Source organism: Nicotiana sylvestris, chromosome 9, assembly GCF_000393655.2.
Source record: "Nicotiana sylvestris chromosome 9, ASM39365v2, whole genome shotgun sequence".
Classification (NCBI taxonomy): Eukaryota; Viridiplantae; Streptophyta; class Magnoliopsida; order Solanales; family Solanaceae; genus Nicotiana; species Nicotiana sylvestris.
The window spans coordinates 18,699,038-18,715,304 of record NC_091065.1 but is presented as its reverse complement, the minus strand read 5'-3'; the positions used below and the strand labels follow the sequence as shown (position 1 = coordinate 18,715,304).

General features: G+C 36.7%; 1 protein-coding gene across 1 annotated transcript; it reads right to left on the bottom strand.

Annotated features, from left to right (window-relative positions):
• Positions 1–1,268: 1,268 nt before the first annotated feature.
• Positions 1,269–15,505, bottom strand: LOC104210962 (putative late blight resistance protein homolog R1A-3). The gene is made up of 6 exons (XM_009759940.2): positions 15,336–15,505; positions 15,063–15,172; positions 12,103–14,340; positions 5,561–7,090; positions 5,276–5,483; positions 1,269–1,746 (listed from the first exon to the last, which is right to left on the bottom strand). The coding sequence occupies exons 2-4, from the start codon at positions 15,105–15,107 to the stop codon at positions 5,564–5,566; spliced, it is 3,810 nt and encodes a 1,269-aa protein (XP_009758242.1). The 5' UTR covers positions 15,108–15,172; positions 15,336–15,505; the 3' UTR covers positions 1,269–1,746; positions 5,276–5,483; positions 5,561–5,563.
• Between the last annotated feature and the right edge of the window lie 762 nt (positions 15,506–16,267).

The window sequence follows — 16,267 nt, the reverse complement described above, 5'->3', positions numbered from 1 at the left end:
TAGCTCTTCTATCCCTGAAGGAGTGCAAGGTGCAAGGGAGCCAGGACTTGGCAAGGGTGGGGCATTCCCCATCTTAATGGATAATATAGGGTTTTGGAACACCAGAGGACTAAATAACCCTGTCAAACAAAAGGAGATAAAGCTAGTCATGCATAATATATATATATATATATATATTACTTAGCATTCAAAAAATCTATTACTTAGCATTTTTTCTTTTACATATATATATATATATATATATATATATATATATATATATATATATATATATATATATATATATGTAAAAGAAAAAATGCTAAGTAATAGATTTTTTGAATCTACATGATCTGTACATTGCATTCATTGTTAGAAATCTAATAAGTTTTCTTCCATATTTGCTTTTTCATGAAAACTATGATATATTTTCCATATATGTTTACATAATAGATTGCCTATTTTTAATATTTGAGGTGGATTTGGATTAAGAAGATTAATTAATACTTACCTTTAAGGCAATGTATTCTTATCTGTAATTGAAGATTATAGAAAACTAATTTGGTAAGTTTTAAATTTTTTTTTCAAGTGTAACTTCTTAATTAGTATAATAGGTGTTTGATAATGCCCAACTATGCCTTTTAAAGGACAAAGCGGTCGCTGCAAATATAATCTGGTTTTAAGTCCGGAATCGAATCCTCAGAGAACTAACTTATCTATTACACTCTTCGGCAATGTTATTATCAACTCAATCAATCTCTAGATGCAAGATTTTTGCTCAATTAAGATTGAGTTTTTGTTAACTACTTCAAATACTATGAAAAACAACAGTAAGATAAAACAAAGATAATTCAATGGTAAAAAGGTCTAGGGCAGTAATTTCCCCAATTGCTAGTTTAGGTCTTGACTCTTCCGCTATAATCTCGCCGTAATACTGTATGAGCATTAAGAGTTATGGGTTATCGTAATTATCTCTCGATCAACTACAATAATTTACTAGAGCATTCTCTCGAACTACTCTAGCTGACAATATGTGTGCAACTCTAAATTATCCCACCAAAGTTCGGTTATCTCTAAGCCCACTTTCAAGTTCAAGTAATGAATCTCTTCAATTACCCAAAAGTGGTGTTGTTCAACAGCTGTCTAACCTAATACTCTTTCTCAAGCAATATAAGGTAATTAGACACGATTAATCAAGGGCCCATTCAGTTAATCACCATACAAAACGTAGTTGAACAATCATATCATAAATCTGACTCGATTATAACAACTTCAGTCAAAACTTCAACCAACAATTGGTTCCATCAGCCCTAGATAAGTGTTTAGCTACTCATAACAAAATAAGAGGAAACTACTAAATTGTTCATAATGTAAAATTGCAAGAATTAAAAGGAGATAGAAAAACTCTAATGTTTGGTTGATCTTCTCCCACTTGTTCTTGCCTCCAAAAATAGTTTTAAAAAAAACTTGGAACAATCTTGGGCGAGTTTCTAAAGCTTATAAGGGTTTACAAAAGTTTATCGAAATTACACTTTTGTCCTCAAACTTCCAGCAGCGTGAACAGTGCACCGCGGTGGTGGCCAACCGCGATGAGAGCTGACCTTTCTGCCTCACGATTATAAACAATCGCGGTTCACCGCGGTCGCGGTGGACTTCTTGCCCAAGCCATTTTCTGCTTCTTAGTGCTCGGATACTTCTCGAGTGGGCATTTTCTTCACATTATCGCCTCCAAAACACTCCATGTTGATTCCTCTCATATAATATTCCCTGCGAAACAAAAGAACACTATTCAGAGTCTTTTGTTGACAATTTATCTATAAAACACCAACAAAGTATGGTCATATTAAGGTGTAAATATCAACTATATAGCCTACTATCAGTGTTCATGGAAGTACAACGAGGACTGAACTCACAAATGTTTAACTTAAATGACTTAAAATTTGACACTTCTCAAAATAATAGATAAAAATAGTCCGATGATTTGAATTGATGTTATGTATATGGAAAAGAATACAAGATGAACTGAATAATGGAGATCTATCTAAAACTACGTAGAACACTGATTGAAAGGTTTTGTTAAAGAATGCATACTAATACTACTACTAAAAACAATAAAACCAAAAAAAAAAAAAAAAATCAACAGTAACCATCAAAATGATTTTGTTCTAGAGCACCAACAATGCTGATAATATTTTTCATCAAGTTATAAAATAATAGTATCCAAGAACTTTCATTATTCAGTTCATTTGAGTATATGGCAATCTCTCTCTCTCTCTCATGGGTGCGTAAATTGAAATACTAAGGAATGACTTGAATCACAATTCTACGAATCTAATTAGTAGATATATTAAATAAATAATGGTGAATTAGGGCATCAATTTAACCTCGAATTAAGCTAGTCAAGAATCTTGCTAACCCTTTCTTGAACAATACATTTATCAACAGTACCCTGCATTGCATGTATTCTCCATATTTTCTAGTTAAGTCGGCTGTTAATAGTAAGAGTCTCTGATCTCGGTCAATCATCACCTCACGAGTTACCTTGCATTTGAATAATTTCTAAACATTGAACTCTTCAACTTGTCTTGATACTGATAAGCTTTTTCTCGCTCTCTAACTTTCTCTCTCGACGCATTATAGCGTGTTGGGCATCCTACGCCTTGGCCGGAAATGGGGAGGGGGAGGGGAAAACATGGGCGAATTTGTTTTCCAGTAATAAGATGGCGGCCAAAGGTATGAATCTGAAATTTGTTGCTCCTACTATCAGAGATGGAACTTAAATTGTTCAATTAGAAAAAGAGGATGTTGAACGAGATAATGAGAAATGGAGACAAGCAATTATTTTGTATGTTGTGGGAGATTCTCCAATCATTGGAGCAGTGGAAAGGTTCATCGCAAGTCAACGGGGATTCACTGTTAAACCACGCGTAATCTGAATCCGAGAACATCGAATTCAACTCACGGTCAAACCTATGAACTTTCCAAACCTTCAAATTGTTAGGACCCGGTAGCACTAAACACTACTGCACAGCGGAATAAAATAAATGATCAATGAAACCAAAAATAAATGACACAATATTTAACGTGGTTCACCTAAAACGTTTAGGCTACGTCCACAAATCCGACACCAACTTCCACTAAAACATTTAGCAGGCATACAAAGAGAGACTTCCCCAATAATTTGGAGGTACAACAATTCCTGAGCTCTACCCAAAATAGTGGCGCACACAAAAGTGTTTCCCGAAAAATACCCGACTAGTATTTCTACTCACTATTTTGTCACTCCCCTGTTAGGAAACATTCCTAAAGGAACTATATCTCTCTCCCTCTCAAACTCTTTCTTCTTGAGTTTTGATATATTTTTTTGGTGTGTTATACAATGAAATGGAAGGGGGTATTTATAGTTTTGAGATAGGGACCAAAAGTGCAAATCTCACCTACCAAGAAGGATCAATTTGCAATATTCCCATCTCACCTACCACTCATTGCATCATTGCTTATCTCACTAAGGAGAGTTGCATCATTGCTTACCTCTCCCATACATCACCATAATTGTTGGAAAAACTAACACAAATTGTCAACTTTTACCAAATAGTGTCGAAACCTTTTAGAAATATTCAAATACAAATTCGGGCATATGCCCAAGTCCAAAATCAAGCTATTGGAATCATCAAAATACCATTCATGAGTCGTCTACACAAAAGTCAAACTCCAGTCAACTCTTTTCACTTAAGCATCTAAAACAAAAATTATTTTTCCAAATCAATTCTGAATCATTCGAAAATCGAACTCGACCACACAAGCAAGTCATAATACATAATACGTAGCTGCTCGAGACCTTAAGCCACCGAACGAAATGCTAATTCTCAAAACGCCAGATCGAGTCGTTACACGATATGTTCTAGTTAAACTGATAATACATAATGGTTAGTTGAGTGAATAAAGTCATGGCCATATTATTCCCTCATAACCTATTATTATTTAATTTCAATATGTGCACCAAGTGGTAAAATATTAGAAATTTACTCTCTATTTTAAAGACTTTTGACGTGGCTCACATATTAGGTAATTAATTATATGCCTTGTCTCCTAAGTAAATAATATTTTAGTTATGCATATCTAGAAGTTTCCTTGATTGAAGAAAACTATTTATTATGAGTCCCTAAAGCAATCGTATTTGATGGAGAAGTCTCTAGGGTTAAAGATATTTACCTAAGAGTCTCTAGCCTACCAATATAACCACATATGACTCCATGAGTCTGGTATTCTTTTGTGATAGACATAGACTAGAAGACTCATAGGGTTTTGGCTATAAGCTCGATCAAAGGTGATTCTCTACGACACTTAAACAACCGTGACTAAAAATATGTTCCTATTCATATTCCGTTGCTTAAGCTCTATGTATGTATGTGTTTAAATTCTACATAAAGTGGTTGCATTTCCGCAATATAGCATGTCGTTGGGATGACCAAAGATGGTGTCTGCCTCACCATCAAAGCTCACTATATTTTCTTCTTCTACTTGCAGTAGGCTTTTAAAGAAAAAGATTAAGAATAAGTAATTAAAATATTAATCAGTGACAATTCAAAAGGACTCAAACTGGAACAAGCTATTCATACTAAGGTAAATTAAACTCATCATAGGGAGGAAGAAATTGTTTGTATTTGTAAAAACCCCTTTCCTCTCCCTTCTTGTCTTGTAAAATAGAAAATGGGAGAGAAAAGAAAGGAAACACATTATTTCCTCTCTCTTCTCTTAGCAAAGATAGGTAGTCAAAATTTTGGCTTGCGAATTAGTTGCTTCATTTGTAGTCACCAGCTCGATAGATTTATTCGAGTATTCATAATCTGGAGTCAAAGGATTCAAACCTTTGCATGTCGGTACCAAAGATAGATGCCTATACTCCATAGGCCTTATTTGGGCGGCAGGAATAGGGAGACGGGGAAGGAAGAAGCAGGGATCGAAGAATGAGCCGACCCATGCAAGAATGCGTTGAGTCTTTCCAAAATTCATTCTTTTACATTAACATATTACCCTGTCCATATTTCACTTCAACTTATTTCTTAAAAAGAAAAAAAGTTAAAAATTAAAAAGCGAAAAGAACACTTCTCATCAAAATAGCAAGAAGAAAGCAAAGAGGACATTGTCCTCAGCTGCTAGTATTGACTAAACAAAGTGCTAGATTTATTTCATACTGCCTTCTCACTTTTATTCATTTTTCACTTTTATTTTATTTTGTTAATGATAATAATATGAGTTGAGCTTAAAGAAAAAAGTGAGGATTTATATTGCCTACCTCAATATTGGAACTTGAACAAACGTCCTCTGTTAGCAATTGGTATTGGTACCATCAGCTATTGTTATTCGACATATTAGAATAATAAAAGAGGAGGAAAACAAATGAAAAATTGCATAACTGTCTGGAGAATGGGTCTTTAGCCTCTAATACTGATGTGTGAGTGTTGGCCCAAAATGAATTGTATTCCCAGGTTATTATTTACGCTCTGCAAAGAAGATTATAATGGTCAAAGTAACTGGAGAAAGAGATAAAAATGAACTTAATAAAGCCGTATATACTCACAGATTATTCACGATAACTCTGGACATGGACCTGAAGCCTGTCGTCTCCCATCATATCTGCAACATATTCCTTAATCTCTAGAGCGGAATCTTCAAGTTGAGGGCTATCGATCAGTTCGATACTCCTTAATGAAGCAATATCCCCAAAACTGGACGGGATCTCTTCAAGCTTATTACATTCCCTAAGGAGTAATTGCTCAAGCACGGGAAAGGATTCCTCTTCAACCTGCCATGTTGAAAGACGCACCTGAACCAACCCTAAATATTTGAGATTCTCAAAGGTGTTGTCTTCTCCCACATTCCACTCTTCTTCCTGAATGATAGTGTTCACCAGAGTCAGCTTTTGGAGGATGGGCAGTCTAGCGATTGTTGACAGTGAATCAGATGTCAGATTAAAGTCTAACAATGTCAACTTTTTCAAGCTCAAAGGGAAGCGAAAATCACTCAGATGTCTTGCTGAAAAGGGCAACATGTCATGTGAACCAGAGCCGTCTTGATAAGATAAATCAGTGGCCGATAAATACATTGCTTTGAGTTCTTCAAGTTCGTTAAGGACATCCAATTTTGGAAACCAATTGCACTCTGCTGAAGCATCCCATGATTCTACAATTTTACAGACAAGTTGTTTCAGCTTGGGAAACCTTTTCAAAATATCCTCTGTGTCTTTCGAATAGGAAAGTCGGAGCCCATCTAATATTCTCAACTTGTCTAACTTTGAGTCCTCTGCTAACAGTATTGGTTCACCTGTGTCCAAATCAAAGAAAGAACAACGGCGGATGCTCACATGTTGCAACTTTGCAAGATTCCAAATTCTAGGTAGTAGTACTATGGTTGTATCATAGCTTTGCACCAACAAAGTTTCTAGATTCCATAGGTTTGTCAATGACAAAGGGAGAGCTTTAACTCTCATCCCAATGTTTAAGTACTTCAAATGAACTAGCAGGCCTATTTCATTCAGCAAATGTTCTCCATGAATTACTTCAGGCAGGTCCAGTACTCTAAGAAGCCTCAAGTCTCTTAACTGAACTAGGACGGCTATTTTATCCACCAAAAAACCATCAGTCCGCCAAAGTGCACAATCAACCTTCAACGAAAGGAGGTATTTCCCAGAAACCACTTTCTTTTCAGAATCAGAACGCTTACAAACAGAGACACGATCATAAGGAATGGTCATTCGACGTGGCATCAGATCTGAAGCACAAGATAGAGCACTTGAACTTATCAAGTCGAAGAACTTTTCCTTTGTGGCTTTTACCTGACAAAAATCATGCACAAGATCATGAATTTTGCAAGTCCTCGGCACATATTTGCTTTTCTTTACTATTACCAAACTACTCGAAATCAAATTATCCAAATAAACCTCCATTACTTCTTTTACACTCTTCATCTCAGTCTGCTCCAGAATTCCTTCTGCACTCCATAGATCTTGCAACTTACAGACACTAATTTCTTCGTCCTTTGGATAACTTCCAAGGAAAAGCAAACACGGCTTTACGTGATCCGCTAAATGGTCATAACTTAATTGTATAACCTGTTGCGGAAGCCAAATGTATAGAGTGTGAATAAGTCACAACTACTATACCAAAAATTATGACAACCACCAAATAATAAATAAGACAATAAAGCAATAATAAAGGAAACACCAGAATTTACGAGGTTCGGCTAATTTTGCCTACTCCTCGGACACAACCAAATATTTTATTCCACTCCAAAAATACAAGTGAAATAATACTAAAGAGAGAAGATACAAATGCCTTAAACAGATGAGAAGGCAAATGAGAGGTGTGTTTCAATCCTAAACATTAGGCCTTCTTTTATAGGGGAAAAATCCCCCCAAACTTAACTCCCAACCAATGTGGGACTTTGGCATTTTGCCAAACTTCAACAAATCTCCACCTTGGCAAAATTCCACATTTTCAATTCTCTCTCAATAACAAATTTTGGTTGTGTCTTCATCTTCAATCTTCAGTGTTCAACAATGTTGATCAAATCCAAACAATGTTGAAACTTGACCGCAGTCACCACCTTTGTCAGCATATCAGCAGGATTCTCTGTAGTATGAATTTTCTTCACCGTGACTCCACCTTCTTCTATGATTTCTCGTACGAAATGATACCGAACATCAATGTGCTTCGTCCTTGCATGATAAACTTGGTTCTTCGCTAATTGAATAGCACTTTGACTATCACAAAAAATTGTGATACCTTTTTGTTCAACACCAAGCTCCTTTAGCAATCCTTGAAGCCAAATTGCCTCTTTCACAGCATCTGTAATAGCCATGTACTCTGCCTCTGTTGTAGACAAAGCAACTGTTGACTGCAAAGTAGACTTCCAACTAACTGGTGCCTTTGCAAAAGTAAACACATAACCAGTAGTTGATCTTCGTTTGTCCATATCACCCGCAAAATCTGAGTCACAATATCCAACTACAAACTGATTGTCTTCCTGCTCAAAAACTAACCCGACATCTACAGTATTATGAATATACCGTAGAATCCACTTCACAGCTTGCCAATGCTCCTTCCCTGGATTGTGCATATATCTGCTAATAACTCCAACAGCTTGTGAAATGTCAGGCCTTGTGCAAACCATTGCATACATCAAGCTACCAACAGCATTTGCGTATGGTACCTTTGACATATACTCTCGTTCAGCTTCATCCATTGGCGACATAGTAGTACTTAGCTTAAAATGGGAAGCAAGTGGAGTACTAACTGGCTTAGTCTTGTCATCTATGCCAAAACGTTGAAGTACTCTCTTCAAATATTCCTTTTGAGATAAACAGAGTTTCTTTGAACGTCTATCTCTAATTATCTCCATGCCAAGAATTTTCTTTGCCTCACCCAAATCCTTCATCTCGAACTCCTTCTTCAGTTGAATCTTCAACTTATCAATTTCTTCCGAATTCTTGGAAGCTATCAACATATCATCAACATATAGGAGAAGATATACAAAGGAACCATCTTTAAGCTTGTGCAAATACACACAATGATCGTATTTGCTTCTCTTGTACCCTTGCCGCAACATAAACTCGTCAAATCGCTTGTACCATTGTCTAGAAGATTGTTTCAATCCGTACAACGATTTTTCAAGTTTGCACACCATATTTTCTTTTCCAGCAACTTTGAATCCTTCTGGCTGAGTCATGTAGATTTCCTCCTCCAAGTTTCCATGTAAAAACGCAGTTTTTACATCCATCTGAACTAGTTCCAAATCCAATTGTGCTACCAAAGCCAACATAATTCTAATGGAGGAATGTTTTACAACTGGAGAAAACACTTCATTGTAATCAATTCCCTCCTTTTGAGCATATCCTTTGGCCACCAATCTTGCTTTGTAGCGAACATCTACTTGGTTAGGAAATCCTTCCTTCTTTGCAAATACCCATTTGCACCCAATTGCTTTCTTTCCCTTCGGGAGATTGGCCAATCTCCATGTATGATTCTGATGAAGGGACTGTATTTCATCATTCATGGCAATCCTCCACTTATCTTCTTCTGAACTTTGGACAGCGTCTTTATAAGTAGTAGGAACATCATCAGCTACAATTGAGGTTGCACAAGCAACCGTCTCTATGAGACGAACAGGTTTCGTTATTGTTCTTTTTGGCCTGCTGGTTGCTATTGATTCAAGTTGTTGTTGAGATTCCTGAGTTGGAATCTCCTCTACTGGCTCTCCTTCCAGAGGGTAATCTTCATTTGTTTCCTCCTCTGCTTCTTGTGTAGGAAAAATAAATTTTCCCTCAAACTCCACCTGCTTAGAAGCACCTTCATTTTGTTTGGTATCTTCTGTTACCTTATTTACCATAGCAAATTCATCAAAGGTAACATCTCTGCTGAATATTACTTTCTTTGTCATAGGGCACCATAAGCGATATCCTTTGACTCCAGAAGTAATTCCCATAAAAATAGCCTTCTTTGCCCTTGGATCCAATTTTGACTCCGTCACATGATAATATGCAGTTGAGCCAAACACGTGCAAAGAGTTATAATCTACAGCAGGTTTTCCGTACCATTTTTCAAATGGTGTTTTGCCATCAATAGCAGCAGATGGTAGACGATTAATGAGGTGACATGCATATGTAATTGCCTCAGCCCAAAATTCTTTGCCCAAGCCAGCATTGGACAACATACACCGTACCTTCTCCAGCAAGGTCCGGTTCATACGTTCTGCCACTCCATTCTGTTGTGGTGTATGTCTAACAGTGAAGTGTCGGACGATGCCATCATTTTCACAGACCTTATTGAAATGATCATTTTTGTATTCACCTCCATTGTCTGTGCGAATACACTTGATCCTCCTGCCTGTTTGATTCTCCACCATCGTCTTCCATTTGAGAAAAATTCCCAGCACTTCATCTTTGTTTTTCATTGTATACACCCACACTCTTCGAGAAAAATCATCAACAAAGGTTACAAAATAGTGCTTCCCACCCAATGAAGGTGTTTTGGAAGGACCCCAAACATCAGAGTGTACATAATCCAAAATGCCTTTAGTATTATGGATCGCTGTACCAAATTTAACCCTTGTCTGTTTCCCTTTGACACAATGCTCACAAAACTCCAAGTTGCAAGCCTTTACTCCTTTTAACAATCCTTGATCTGATAGAGTTTTCAAGGATTTTCCTCCAGCATGTCCCAAGCGCATGTGCCATAGCTTGGTTGCTTCTGCCTCTTTGTCGTCACTGGATGTTACTGTCGCTGTCCCAATAACTGTACTGCCACGATAGCGGTACATATTATTATTCTTCCGATTAGCCTTCATTACCACTAGTGCACCAGAGCATACTCTCATCACTCCATTTTCTGCAATGATTTTGAACCCTTTTGATTCTAGGGCTCCCACAGAGATGAGATTCTTCTTCAAATCCGGTACATATCGAACATCTATCAATGTTCTGATCATTCCATCATGGTTCCTTAATCGTATTGAACCAATGCCATATGAGGTAAGAGGGTTGTTATCCGCTGTGTGGATGACTCCATATTCTCCTTCTTGAAATTCCATGAACCAGTCCCTGTTGGGACACATATGATAGCTACAAGCCGAGTCCATCAACCATATGTCTGATGATGTTGATGACTCTGTTGTAACTAATGAGAAGTCTGAATCATCACAATCAGCTACATTTGAATCCATAATGGCCTTTCCATTGTTATGTTTGGCCTTATTCTTCAACTTCGGACAGTCTTTCTTCCAGTGCCCTTTTTCTCGACAAAAGGCACATTCATCTTTGCTGGGTCTGGATCTTGACTTGGATCTTCCCTTCTTTGTCCTCGTTTGATTTTGAGGACGACCCCTCACAAATAGTGCTTCTCCTTCTCCGCCCTTCTGTTTTTCTCGCTTTCTTTGTTCATAGCTGTACAAAGCCGAACAAACTTCTCTGAGAGAAACTTCGTCATTTCCATGGAGTAGAGTAGTTTCAAGGTGCTCGTACTCATCAGGAAGTGACGCCAACAACATCAAGGCCAAGTCACCATCATCATAAGTTGTATCCATATTTTGCAAATCTGTAACCAACTTATTGAAACTGGTGATATGTTCATTCATCGTGGTACCAGGAACATAGGTGAAGTGAAACAGTCTCTTCTTCATGTACAATTTATTTTGACTGTTTTTCTTCAAAAATTTATCCTCCAGTGCTTTCCATAATTTACTTGCAGAAGTTTCCTTTGTGTATGGATATTTCTGCTCTCTAGCAAGGTAGGATCGAATGGTACCGCAAGCAACACGGTTGATAATTCTCCAATCTTCTTCTCCAATAACATCTGGTTTCTTTTCTTCAATGGCCAGATCTAGCCCTTGTTGAAAAAGGACATCTAGAACCTCGCCTTGCCACATCCCAAAATGTCCGGACCCGTCAAATATTTCGACCGCAAATTTCGCATTTGACACAATTCTTGTCATAAGCGAAGATGCCAATGATGACGTATTGTTGACACTTGATGTAGATTCTTCTTGTTTATTGTCTCCCATCTTTGACACAAATATTATTTAATAGCTGACGACACAAATCAAGATTATTTCCTTTCTGGTGTGGAAGATCAGACTAAGCTGCAACCACAGAGCATACTCAGACAGAACCTTGACTCAGTTACCAAGATAAATCTTTTCTGATGTGGAAGATCAGACTATGCTGCAACCACAGAGCATACTTAGACAGTACCTTGGCTCTGATACCAATTGTTGCGGAAGCCAAATGTATAGAGTGTGAATAAGTCACAACTACTATACCAAAAATTATGACAACCACCAAATAATAAATAAGACAATAAAGCAATAATAAAGGGAACACCAGAATTTACGAGGTTCGGCTAATTTTGCCTACTCCTCGGACACAACCAAATATTTTATTCCACTCCAAAAATACAAGTGAAATAATACTAAAGAGAGAAGATACAAATGCCTTAAACAGATGAGAAGGCAAATGAGAGGTGTGTTTCAATCCTAAACATTAGGCCTTCTTTTATAGGGGAAAAATCCCCCCAAACTTAACTCCCAACCAATGTGGGACTTTGGCATTTTGCCAAACTTCAACATAACCTTCATGACTTCCACTTCATTTTCAAGAATAAATGAATCCAAATTATTTAGAACTTCAAGCCATAAAGTCTTTTTCTTTCCCTTTTTTGCCAGGACTCCAGCAATAAGATCAGCAACCAAAGGAAGCCCTTGACAATTCTGGGCTATTCCTTTTCCAACACCCAATAGCTCATTCGGGCAACTTTCTTCTCCAAAAACCCTTTTCTTTATTAAGTCCCAACTTTCATCTACTGTGAAAAATCGAAGATCAAGAGGCTCACTGTGGCGTTTTGCATGCAAAGCAACTTCCTTTTTTCGACTTGTTAAAATAATTCGACTTCCTTTCTTAATATCAGGAAAAGGTCTTGTTAACTCATCCCATGTTGCAGTATCCCACAAGTCATCCAAAACAATAAGGTATCTCCCACCATATAGCTTTTTACGCAGCTTATCAACAACATCAATATCCTCACTAAACTTCTCATTCGAATTAGTGACTTGATTAAAAATCTTCTGCAACAAAATTCTCTCATTACGTTCTTGGTCGACTGTGCACCATGCAAGAATATCAAAATGACTAATAACAGACTTATCATTATATACTCGGTAAGCCAAAGTTGTTTTCCCGAGCCCTGGCATTCCAACTATCGAAATGACGTCTATATCCGTTGGTCCACAAATAAGCTTCCTAATTATGTAGTCTCTCTCCTCCTCAAAACCTACAAGTACTTGACTAGCTATTGAGGATTTGCTTACAACTGGCTTGTTGGGAGATTTTTCAACAATGAGGGCCCTGTTCTCAGGAGACTTCTTTACCAAATTGAAAACATCTTCTTTGATAAGTTTGATCTTTTCTATGGTGTCAGGAAGCAAGAAGATAAGCTGCAAGAGTCCATGATCTTTGACAAGAATTGAATTAATGGAATGTTCCGCCTCATATGCCACATCCAGAGCACGTATCCAATGATCCTTACACAATTCATGTTCAACATTCACGAACAAAAATCTTATGCATTCGAGGTGTTCTTTCACCAGCTCGATTTCTTCCTTTATCAAAGAAACTGAATACGCATTGGAATTGAGCAAAGCATTCAAGTTTCTGAGTAGAAGATTCATGAATAGCAGTCCATCACTCATGGGGAAGCAGAGTTTAGATGAGTTTGGGACTTTCAAGTAAACATGTCTCAAATCTCCCTTCAGGAGTTCAATATTTTCCAGCAAATCTAGAGTTCCACAATATGTTTCATTGGTATTCCCTTCATTTCTTGATTTCTCTTGTAAGCGGTGAACAAGAATTGATACCTCCCTAGTAAGTGCTCCAAGACGTGCCAAGAGATCAAATAGTTTGTCATGACGAATAAAGTCCTTGGGCATGTCAGTAAGAATAATCAAGAGGAACTCTATCATGACATGAATGTTTCGAGTTGAAGTGCTCGGGTTAATAACATTTACTATGTGCTCTTGTAGATAAATCAGATATTCTCGAAGAATGGCCGGAGAGGCTTCTAGGAGCTGCTTAATGAAGCATCCAAATTCTGTTGATTTTGAAGCTTTCAAGTTTGTAGAACATATGTGCATAACCTCTAGCGCGATTGGAATAATCTTCACAAATAGATGACCTAGCTTGACATCAAGTGTTCCCTCCAATTCTTCTACAATACAGACCAAAAAGAAGTGTCCTGCTCTCTCAGCCATAAGTTGAAATTGAGGTAACATATATTCAATTATCTCATGCTCAACGCAACCATTTACTGTCAACCCATAAAAATTCCTTACATTGCTAAACACATTCCGAAGAACCTCAAGTTGAGTTATGAATGGAGTAAATTGTCCAACAGCTAAGTTGGTTATATCATGGAGATTCACGAGGAGGCTATCCAAAAGTTCAACCAACTGCTCCTCAGCCATGGTGGCACTTGATTTAGGAGAATGTTGCGAGTTGATACAACTTCTGATATTTTCCATGATGCGAGGAACGACACAATCCATGTCGTATTTAACTAGGATGTCATCTCCACTGTTGTAGAAGAGTGACTCAACCAGATCTTCAAGCTCTCCTGTTATGTTTGATATTTTGGCACTAAAACCATCCAAACTGGAAGAAGAAGAAAGCTGGAGAAATGTCCACATTAATGTCACCACCAATTTCAGCGCTTCAACTTGATCCATGTCAAGAGCAATTTGATCTTCCTCATTCTTTAACCTCCCTATGAAATTTCGAAGATTCACAATGTCCTTTCTAAATACAGCAGATGACACCTGCAAAAAGACAAAATGTTGGTTTTTGAAGCCACATATTTCCCATAAGAAATTATACATTAATGAACATGCAACTAACATAAGTATAGAAGGCTTTATTTCCAATATCTGTGGGAAACCTTTGTAGGATCGACAAACATAACAAAACCCCAACTTCTTCCAAATTATAACTAACGAGGATCAATAAGTTTAATGTGTTTATATAGGTTTAGATTTTGTTTTAACTGATGCGACTTGATCAGCATCAAATTTGTGGTTTGGTTATTCGCACTAATATTAGTGCGAATGTGGATGGATAAGAACATAACAGTTTCATATACATGATAAATAATTGAGAACAAGAAATATGGCTTGAGTTTCATCAAGTCCAACAATACTTCATAGAATTGAGAACTTGAATATGATTTCATCAATTGACTGAGTTTCACAGTTGAGATATTTTCACTGAAACCCTTTCATGGAAATTCAAGCAAGAATTGTTTCCTGAAAGGAAGAGTTCATTTGTCGTTTGGAGTTTATTTTAAGAAGGAAAAAAATTTCATTTTGGTTAGGTTCTCTAAATTGAAATCTAGGAGAAGAAATTAACAAGAAAAAAAGAGAAAAAAACAAAAGGAAAAGAGGCAATGAAAAATATTTACAAACGAGTACTGATCTCGTCTTAAAAGGGTATGTAAAAATTAGTCAATATTACTTTCAATATATGTAAATATTGTATGACATACCGATGAGTTCTCTCTTTCTCCTTCATTTCCTTTTCCTCTTTCCATGATTGTAATTTTCACTAGGCAGTGCCGAAGTAGCTTCCTTCCCTTCCTTTTAAGTTCTTAAAAATCTGATGTATAAAAAAGCACAAAAAAATTATTACTAGAAACTGAAGAAAGAAGCATATAGCCAATGCAGGAAACAATTTAGTGCAGATACAGCCAGAAATCTCAAACAAAATGTAGATTTTATTGGGCTACAAATAAATTATTAAAATATTTGAAAATTTTTACCTTGAAAACAACTGAATCTTCATCTTGAAAGAAGAAAACAGAAGCCAAAGGAAAGATAGTAATGGTGTGAAGAAAAAGAAGAAGAAAGAGCTATAGAGATCCACAATTCCCAGATTAAAATACAATTTCATTGACTTCCCAAGTCTTCTTAATCAATTGTAAAATTTAAATGTGCGTTCCTGGTCTTGATATCTGGCCTTTAATCTAATATACTCTACTTGTCTGCAGATTAGTTCAGAGTATAATTTAAACATCACTTAATAAGAAACTGTTTTTAAATAATTTAAATTATAGCTGATAAGAGTAGAATAATATCAGAGTAGAATAAAAGTCTAACTTTGACAAGTCTTCTCTAGCTAGTTAGTACATTCCAAATAGACTTCCAGCTTCCTTCCCTCCAAAGAACTTCCCACCTTGCTCTTGGGGAGACTCGAACTCATAACCTCTCGGTTGGAAGTGGGAGTTGCTTACCATCAGAGCAACCCCTCTAGTTAGTACATATATGAACATAAATATTGCATCTTTCTCAGGTTGAAAAAGATCTGTTAAAGAAGATGGAAAATTGGCTTAAAAAAACTTCAAAGGCCTGCCAATCGGAAAACAATCAAATAGACTTCAGCAAATATAGTTCATCAACTTTAGAAGTAATTTTGCACTCGAAATTATCATCATGTAAAATACAATTCGTCCACTTTTGATCATTGTGCACTCTTATTAATTCTTTTTCACCTCTTACATAAAATCAACATACTGTTAAAGTTTTTTTATGAATTACTAGTCCTGTGAGCTGGTTTACAATTATATATATATGATAAAGTTTTGTTGTCAATTGATGATGACATTTACCAGAAGGATGAAATAAAATAGTATGAGGAGATATAGTTTCTCATACGCAAGAGACAAGTTGGACGATAAACTTATGACATCATCCT